The following is a 9,938-nucleotide window of genomic DNA, read 5'->3' as shown; positions in this document are numbered from 1 at the left end:
AAAAAAAAAAAAAAAAAGCCTTTTGCATCGCATGTTATTGTTGTTAAGTACTGTCAAGTCGATTCCTTCTCAAAGTGACCCTGTTTAGGATTTCCAAGGAGCAGCTTGCAGTTTTGAACCACTAACCATGTGATTACCAGTCCAGTGCTTATCCTATTGTACCACACCAGGCCTTCTTATAATGGTTGTGAAGTGCCGTCAAGTCGGTTCTGACCCATAGCGACCCTGTATAGGGTTTCCGAGGAGCAGCTGGTGAGTTTGAACCACCGACCTTGCAGTTCAAACGGCTTTGCACATTAGCCCACAGCTCCACACCAGGACTCCTTACATTGCATTGTTGTTGTTGTTATTAAGTGGAGTCAGTTCCGACTCATAGTGACCCTGCACAGGGTTTCCGAGGTTGTAAATGTTTACGGGAACAGAACACCCCATCTTTCTCCCGTGGAACAGCTGGTAGTTTCGAACTGCTGACCTTGAGGTTAGCAGCCTGATTTGTAGCCACTAAGCTAGCAGATTTCTTTTTACATTGCATAGAAGATACTATTTCCTACCCGACAAACAAAATTTTTATAATTACAAAGAACTATCTTCTTGACCTTAGTTTTTTTTTTAAGCTTTTATTGTCAATTAAGTGATAGTTTACATGGGAGAACATCTGGGTTTTATTGTTTTTTTAATGTACACAAAAACACGCAGGAATATATAATCATTTAAACAACCAAAGGATACATTCTGCAAATCTGCCTCCTGGCCACCAGCACACAGCCTATCTCTTACCATGAGTCTAGAGTCCTCAGCTGTTCTATCTCTCCATGTCCTTATCTCTGCCTCCATCTCTGGTGTTGCTGCTTCTCTGCATAGGGTCCCACATTCTACTTGTGCTCTTCTCCTTTGATGGTCCTAGGGTCCTCTGTTCCTGGGCTATAAGATTAACTACTCCCCTCTTGGTTACAAAATTTCTACCATTACAATTGTGACTGTCTGAATTAGTCAGAGTAACAATTACTATTGAATCAAAAGAATTGTATTGTTATTTCCTTTCACCAGAGCCATCTAGACAAGATGGAAACTATTTAGTGGGGACTCTACCTTCCCACCACACTCTAAAACTAAACTCCCTCTTTTTTTTTTTTTAATATTTTATTGTGAATTATGTGATAGTTTACATGGGAGAACGTTAGTTTTACATTCATCGTATCGTATATTGTTTCATTGCCATGGTTACAATCCCCTCCATGCATTATCACCCAGCCAAAGGGTATACGCTACAAGCCTGCACTCCAGTCATCAGCACACAGCCCCTCTTCCTCTCTGTGTCTGAAGTCCCCAGCTGCTCCATCTCTCCACGTCATCATCCCTGCTTCCATCTCAGGCATCACTGCTTCTCTGGGTAGGGTCCTGCTCTCCGCTCTTCTCCCTTGATGGTCCCAGGGACCTCCGCTCCTAGACTGAAAAGTAAACACTCCCCTTCTTGCTACAAAAGGTCTACCTTTACATTTCCAACCCTCACAATCAGTCCTGATAACAATTATTCACTATTGTATCACAAGAGACCCATCTGCATTTCATCAGCCCGGCCTGGACAGATTGGATACTACTCAGTGGAGATTCTACCTTCCTCCACGCCCTCTGGATCTAGGTTCCCTCTTGAAAGCTTGTAAGCCAGTCACTTTTAAGGGTTCAAAAGCTAGAACTCCATTCTTTAAAAAAAAAAAAAAATTAATGGAATATAGAAAAAAAGTAGCATCTTTCACATGTTCACACAAATAATTGGGGAAATTAAAATAATATTGAAATTCCATTTTGTTGTCTGGTCTTCATAACCAAAACCCACATCACACATGTTGCTGTTGATTGATTACGATCATGACAACCCCTGTGTATCAGAGTAGAACTGTGTTTCATAGGACTTCAGTAGCTGATATTTTAGAAGGAGGTCACCAGCCCTTTTTTCTCTGGTCTGAGTTGTTGTTAAGTGCTGTGGAGTCAATTCTGACTCATAGAGACCCTGTATAGCGTTTCCAAGGATCGGCTGGTAGGCTTGAACCATTGACCTTGTGGCTAGCAGTCCAGTGCTTATCCTACAGTGCCACATGGAAGGTGATCAATTTGTTCTGTGAGTGGTAATGTTAACAGCAGTTTTAGATTCGAGAGTGTCACTGCAGCTCTTGATCCGTCATCGAAGAAACCGAGGCCACTTGGAGAGGGGAAGCAGAGTGTAAGATTTTATTAAACCGGCTGGCTCAGAGGAGCTAATTTCTCCAGATTCTGAACCCCGAATACAGGGCAATGCAGACTTATATGGGGTCAGAATCAGGGAGGGGTTAGGTTGAGTACCTGTTTGAAGACAGGAGGAAACCAGAGGATTGGTTCCGCTCAGTAACCTGATTAACATTCTATTTGACTCCTGGGCAGAGAGGATTGGTCCCACTCAGTAACCTGATTAACATTCTAGTTTGACTCCTGGGTGGAGAGGATTGGTCCCACTCAGTAACCTGATTAACATTTTAGCTTGTCTCCTGGGTGGAGAGGGAAGTGAATGTTTCTACCTTTTCCTGCTCAGTGTTTTAACTAGTGATTTCCAACCATGGAAGGGAATTAGGAATCATTTGGGAATTGTGTATTGCTGCAAGATCGGAACATGTTGTAGAAAACGAAAAGTTTACAAAACACAGGCATAAAGAGGACATAGTCAACTCAGGAAGAAAGAGAAATCATAAAAGCTTGGTAATTCAGAGCTATGTGTGATTAAAATCTCATCTTTCTAATGTCTCTGGTTTCAGATTGCCTGTTTGGTACCTGTGGATCAGTTTCAGCTTTATCAGCGGTTAAAATTTGAACGAGGTATGCACTCTCCCTTTTTATCCTGATGGCTAATGTAGTTTCACGTGTGTTGTGTCTACGCAGACCTGCATGGAAGATTAAGGCAGCTGTGGGCTGTCAACAAAGCCACAAGGGCACCTTGAAAAGAGGAAGGCTGTAATTGCAACATAAAATTTCAACTCTCAGCCAGAAAAAAATGTAGATTAACAGGAAATAGAACTTTCCTTCTGTTGGTTGTTTTGTCTCTTTAATTTGGCTCAAGTAAAAGCCTTTTGCAAAGTCTGGATGGGTTCATCACTGTAAAACAAAAGAAGTGATGGAGTTTTGGAGGTGCAGCTGTTTAGCTTCTAGCTGCAAACTGAAAGGTTGACAGTTTGTGCTTACCCCAGTGACTCCATGTTAGAAAGACCTGGTGATCTGTTCCCTTAAAGTTTGCAGCTAAGAAAACCCTGTGGGACATTTCTGCTCTTACTCATGAGGTTTCTGTGTAGCGATCAACTTGACAGCACCCAACATCAACAGGAGTCCTGGTGTGTGGCATTGTGGGTTAATGTGCCAGACTGCAAAGCCGTTTGAACTGCAAGGTCGGTGGTTCAAACTCCCAAGCTGCTCCTTGGAAACCCTATACAGGGTCACTATGGGTTGGAATTGACTCGATGGCACTTGACAACAACAACAACATCAACAGTATGGGCAAATATTCCTTCCTTATCCCCATTGTTCAGTTATAAAAGTGCCATCAAGCTGGATTCTGACTTATAGAAACCCTATATAAGGTTTCAAAGGAGTGGCTGATGAGTTTGAGCCACCAGCCTTGTGGCTCACAGTCCAGTGCTTATCCTACAGCACCACACCAGAACTCCCTTATCCCCATTAACCAGTGTGGTGCTACTGTCAGATAATGTGCTGGACCGCAAGGTCAGTTTGAACCACAAGGTTGACTGTTCAAACTCACCAGCCACTCCTTGGAAACCCTATACAGGGTGGCTATGAGTCAGAACCAACTCAACCTCAATGGCACTAACAATAAACTTTAAATAACCTTTTTAAAAAAAAAACAACAACTAAAAGGTACTCTCAAAATGGGGTTTACCTTTTAAGGAGCTCTGGTAGTGTAGTGGTTACGAATTGGGTTACAAACCACAAGGTCAACATTTCGAAACTACCAGCCGTTCCGTGGGAGAAAGATGAGGCTTTCTGCTCCTGTGAAGATTTACAGTCTCGGAAACCCTATACAGGGTCGCTATGGGTTGGAATCTACTCGACATCACTTAACAACAACAAGCTTACTCTTGGCATGGTGTTGTAGGATAAGCACTGGGCTGCTAATCACAAGGTCAGAAATTCAAACCCATCAGCTGCTCCTTGGAAACTATAGAAGGTCACTATGAGTTGAAACCAACCACATGGCATTAACAACAACAACAAGATCACTAAACATTATGTGCTGAACTGTAAAGTTGGTTTGAACCACAAATTCAGCGGTTCAAGCTTACCAGCTGCTTGTCAGAAACCCTATACAAGGTCGCTGTGGGTTGGAACCCACTTAACAACAACAACATAATATTCACAAAGGAATGCTCTTGGTGCTGTATGATGAGTATTGGACTGCTTATGTTGGCAGGTAAACTCCCCAGCCACTCCACAAGAGATGGTGGTGGTGCTGTGGAATCGGTTCCAACTAATAGTGACCCTGCATAGGGTTTCCGAGGCTTTAAATCTTTACAGGAGCAGAAAGCCTCATCTTTCTCCCACGGAACCACTGGTAGTTTCGAACTGCTAACCTTGAGATTAGCAGCCCGACTCGTAACCACTACGCTACCAGAGCTCCTTCCATGAGAGATAGATGAGACTTTCTGCTCCTATGAAAATTGACGGCCTCTGAGACACCATACAGGGTTGCTGTGAGTTTGAACCAATGGCAGTGGGTTTGGTTTGTAATATTTGTCACTTGTCTTTATGATATTGATCTGTGCCATTGGGTTGTTTTCAACTCTTAGCATCCCGATGTGACTTAGCAGAACTGCTGCATAGGGTTTCGTAGGCTGTAACCTTTGTGGGAAGGAACTCTGGTAGCATATTGATTATGAATTGGGCTGCAAACCTCACGGTCAGCAGTTCGAAACTACCAGCTGTTCCGTGGGAGAAAGATGAGGCTTTCTGCTCCCTTAAAGATTTACAGCCTCTGAAACCCTGTACAGGGTCGCTATGAGTCGGAACTGACTCCACAACACATCACAACAACACAACAAAAACAATCTTTATGGGACAGATCACCAGGTCTTTTCTCCTGTAGAGCAGCTGGTGGGTTTGATTAGCAGCTGAGTACTTACCCACTGCTCCTGGCAGGCTTCTATTAGTTAACTGCCATCGAGTCCATTTCAACTCATAGTGACCTTGTATAGTAGGGTTTCCTTGTGGTTCAAACTGACCTTGTGGTCCAATGCATTATCCTGGGGCGCTAAACCAGTACTCCATTATATAGTAGTGATGACCAAGGGCGTTTCCATGCCGTGTCTTTCTAATGCTATACATTTACTGTTCATTGGTCTGATTTCTTTCTGACTTTGCACTTGGGGTAATTTATATAGTTTTTTCTATGTAATTCATTGCCCATTTATCTGTTGTTGTTGTTGTTGTTGTTGAGTACTGTGGAATTGGTTCCAATTCATAGTGACCCTGCACAGGGTTTCCGAGGCTGTAAATCTTTACAGGAGCAGAAAGCCTCGTCTTTCTCCCACGGAATGGCTGGTAGTTTCGAACTGCCAACCTTGAAGTTAGAAGCCTGATTCGTAACCACTATGCTACCAGAGCGCCTTATTTATCTGTAGGAGTTAGGTTTTATGCCTTATATGTCTCCGACAGATCTTATTTAGGAGCCACATCCCTCAGGCCACACCCTAATATATTCTTTCTTTTTTTTTAAGAGTTTATTGTAAATTATGTGATAGTTTACATGGGAGAACATCAGCTTTACATTTATCCTATCGTATTTCATTTCATTGCAATGACTACAATCTCCTCCATGCATCATCAAACAGCCTGGCCCCCAGCCACCATCACACAGCCCCTCTCCCTCCCTGAGTCCAGAGTCCCCAGCCGCTCCATCTCTCTACCCTAATATATTGTTGAACTAAATGGTCTGTTTTTTAGAACCATTCAGTACCTAAATGGTCTATTTTTTAGTACCTAAAAGGAGTCCTGGTGTGGCAGTATAGGTTAATGTGTTGAACCGCAAAGCTGGTTTGAACTGCAAGGTAGGTGGTTCAAGCTCACCAGTTGCTACGCAACAGAACTGACTCGACAGCACTTTACAACAAAAGTAAAACAAACAAACAAAAACTTTCCCAACCTTTTTTTTTTTTTAAACTTTTTATTGTGATTTGGGTGACAGTTTACAGAGCAAATCAGTTTTTCATTCAACAGTTCATACATATTTTCTTTCATGCACTCCCGTACAATGTGACATCATTCTTCCTACTTCCTGTCTGCGTCTCCTATTTCCATTCATGTTTCTTTTCTCTCCCTTCCAGCCTTCTGAGCTTTATCCCTGGGCAGTTACTGCCTTTTTTATCTTGATTGATTGATTGTTCTAAGGAGTGCAGACTTCTACACTTGTGTATTTTGGTTGAAAGTTGAACCACAAGAGTAAATGTAGTTCCAGGCTTGAAGGGTAACTAAGTCTTGAGGTCATGGTCTTTGGGTCCCACCAGTCTCTCAAACTAGTAAGACTGTTTTTTTGTTTGTTTGTTTTTATGATTTTGTGTTTTGTTCCATATTTTCCTCTCATTTTATCCAGGACCTACTGCTGTGATTTTTTCACAGTGGTAGTTGGGCACCATCTAGCTCTTCTGCTCTCGGGTATGTGAAGGCTAAGGTTCCTGTGGTCCATTAGTCTTTGGAGTACTTATTTCCATATGGTTTTGATTTTCATCACTCTTCTTTGTTCCAGATGGGAAGAGACCAATCATTGTACCTTTTAAGATCCTATTCACCAAAGTAGGATGTAGAACTTTTTTTGGGGGGCAGGGAGGGTTGGGGGGGACTATGTTGTACCAATTGATTTTGTTGTTCCCAGAGACTATGGTCCAGAGCTCCCAGGCCCGGCAAGTCATTCCCTCAAGATGTTTGTATATGACTAAAAAGCTTTCATGCTCTACTAAAAGACATTTGTACCATATGTAAATACATATGTAGAAATATTCTCGGTAAAACTGGTGTAGTCTCCTTGTGTAAGGTTTTCTAATTGCCAGCTTTTAAATCTAGTGTAATAAAGTATAGAGGTGAGAATTTCTCATAAAGGGAGGAATGAGGGGTTGGGTTTTGTTGTTTAGGTACCATTGAGTCAGTACCGATTCATAGCGACCTTATACACAGTGTAGTACTACAAAATTACACTAGTAACTTTGGTTAAGTACAGTTATCCTCACCTGGCTTGATCTTTGCAACTAACCTGGCAGATCATTCTTTCAGGTAAAAAGAAAAGAGAAAACTATACAGAGAGTCAAGAGGACTAAACTAGGAATGCTTACAGGGCATCTTAGGATAGCATTTACTACCTCAGACAAGATTTGCCTTGGAGTTATAGGCCAATTTAGAGACACTTCCTCCTCTATTCAGTTATTCAGATTTGCCTCTTATGGATGGATCACGGAACTCAAAAGTCTGATGTATAACTGGAATTAAAAAATATATATATATATGGACTAGATTACTTGGATTTCAAATGGCTAGTATATTTTTCCCTATAGGGAGATCCAGATAGGAAGCCAGGAAATAGAACACTTTTTGAACAAGGACTCAGCCCCAGTGAAGCCAGGTGCATTGTGGGTTTAATGAGTGCAGACCTAGCCTGATGCATTTGTTCATACGGATTCTTAGTTAACTGGGGAAATTGATGGGGTAGTGTATTTTAACCGTCCCAGACCCATCAGCTGTCAGTTCACAACTGATCGTGGGGATGGTACAAGACTGGACAGCATTTTGTGCATGGAGTCACGATGAGTCTGGGGCCAACTCAGAGATACCTAGTGACAATATAGCCACACGGGCTGATTAGACTGAGCTCTGTAATATTAGGTGCTTATTATTGGAGTCCTCGTATGCCACTGTGGGTTAACGTGCTGGACTGCAAGGTTGCTCTGAACCGTATGGTTGGTGGTTCAAGCTCATTGGCCGCTCCTTGGAAACCCTATAGAGGGTCGCTATGAGTTGGAACCAACCACAACATTATTGGAGTGACAGGTAAGGATGATGATTTGACCTGCCATTCCCCATTTTATCCCATTGTGGTGGTATTGTTATATTGTTAAGTGCTGTCGAGTAGGTTCCAACTCATAGTGACCCTATTTAGGGTTTCCAAGGAGCAGCTGGTGGGTTTGAAGGGCCAACCTTGTGGTTAGCAGTCCAGTGCTGATCCTACAGTGCCACCCCAGGACTCCATTTTCTCCATTGTAACAGTCAGTTATTGGGACAAAGACCTGGCAAGTATTCATCCTGTAGGTGTTAGGGACTGCCATGAGCTGAAAACACTTACCAGGAGAAAGTCTTAAGATGTAGGTTGGATTTTAAGGCTTCTTTGTCAATGATGCGATGTGACATCTCAGCGTCATGAGTCCCGTTGATTATACTTGCTTCTTCCAGGTGCACCTCTCTTGGCCCATGACTGCCCAACTCTCTCCTCCACTCCTCCTGAACCATCCATCAGAAACACAGTTATTCCACATCATTTACAGTTTAAAGGACATAATTATTCATTCAGACTCCTGGTGTGGCACTGTAGGATTAGCACTGGACTGTAAGCTTGTACTGTAGGATCAAGACAAGGTCTGCAGTTCAAACCTACTAGTTCCTCAGAAATCCTATACAGGGTCACTGTGAGTTGGAACTGACTCGATGGTTACTGCTCGACAACAGTTATTAGCTCACAGAGCCCTGTTGGTGCAATAGTTAAGCACTTGTTTACCAGCTGAAAGGTTGACAGTTAGAGCCAACACATTGACTCCACAGCAAATAATCTGAATGTCTGCTCCCATATAGATTCCCCCAGTGAGCAGTTCTAGGAGGTTACTTGAATTGAAATTCACAGCAATCAACAACAATAACAATTATTAGCTAAAATGTCTGTTTTAATTAGACAAATTTTAACAGTTCTAGGACTTGAAAACTTTCTGTGGGTTGGTTTCCACTGAGAAATTTAAAATAAATAATTATCTTCAATTTACTCTTTCAATAGTGGCTAAAAGCCTGGGTATGTGGCATTGTAGGATAAGTATTGGACTGCTGACCACAAGGTTGGTGGTTCAAACCCATCAGTCTCTCCTTGTAAACTCTATACAGTGTCGCCATACAGCACACCTGACCACACTACCACCACTACCCTTAACCACCTACCAGCACTCTGCAACTTTGGGAAAGCCAATTACATTTTCTGTACCTCAGTTTCTTCATCTATAAAATAAGGATAGTAATAGTCACTGGGGAGCCCTGGTGTGGTGCTGTAGGATAAGCACCGAACTGCTGACTGAAAGGTCGGCAGTTCAAACCCACCAGCTGCTCCTTGAAAGTCCTATACAGGATCGCTATAAGTCAGAACTGACTGAACAGCACTTAACAACAACAACATAGTCACTGTTCCTTAGGGAAAGGAGCCCTGGGGGCAGGCACAGTGCTTAAAGTACTCAGTTACTAATCCAAAAATTGTTGGTATGTGGGAGAAAGACGAGCAGTCTGCTTCCATAAAGATTTGCCACCTTGGACACCCTGTGGGGCAGTTCTCTCCTGTCCTATAGGGCCACTGTGAGTTAGAGTTCATTGCCCCTCAGTGGCAATGAGTGTACTTATAGGTATACCAGAGGCCTGGAATAAGGATTAAAGTCATAAGACATTAATGTCGTATGACTTTAATGTCTAAGTTTAAAGTCATATGAAAATTTTTGAATTGATGATGGTCTTGTTTATATTTAAAAACACAGTGTTGGATATTAAGTGTTCCAATGTCTTAGTATTCAAAATAGCAACACTTGCTGTGATGCTGTAGATTAAGCCCAGGCCCACTAACCACAAGGTTAGTGGTTCAAATCCACTAGCTGCTCCTAGGAAACCTTATACAGGGC

At 42.4% G+C, this 9,938-nt stretch overlaps 1 protein-coding gene across 1 annotated transcript in view; it reads left to right on the top strand.

Annotated features, from left to right (window-relative positions):
• RNF144B (ring finger protein 144B) overlaps positions 1 to 9,938 on the top strand; it is an 82,580-nt gene that overhangs the window by 45,438 nt on the left and 27,204 nt on the right. Inside the window, exon 3 of the mRNA XM_006860791.1 lies at positions 2,784 to 2,844. Within this exon, the coding sequence (XP_006860853.1) occupies positions 2,784 to 2,844 (61 nt within the window). The remainder of the gene's footprint in view (positions 1 to 2,783; positions 2,845 to 9,938) is intronic.

This window comes from Chrysochloris asiatica, unplaced genomic scaffold (genome assembly GCF_000296735.1).
Source record: "Chrysochloris asiatica unplaced genomic scaffold, ChrAsi1.0 scaffold00040, whole genome shotgun sequence".
Lineage (NCBI taxonomy): Eukaryota > Metazoa > Chordata > Mammalia > Afrosoricida > Chrysochloridae > Chrysochloris > Chrysochloris asiatica.
Note: the sequence above shows the minus strand (reverse complement) of the source record. Positions and strands in the feature narration are given on the sequence as shown.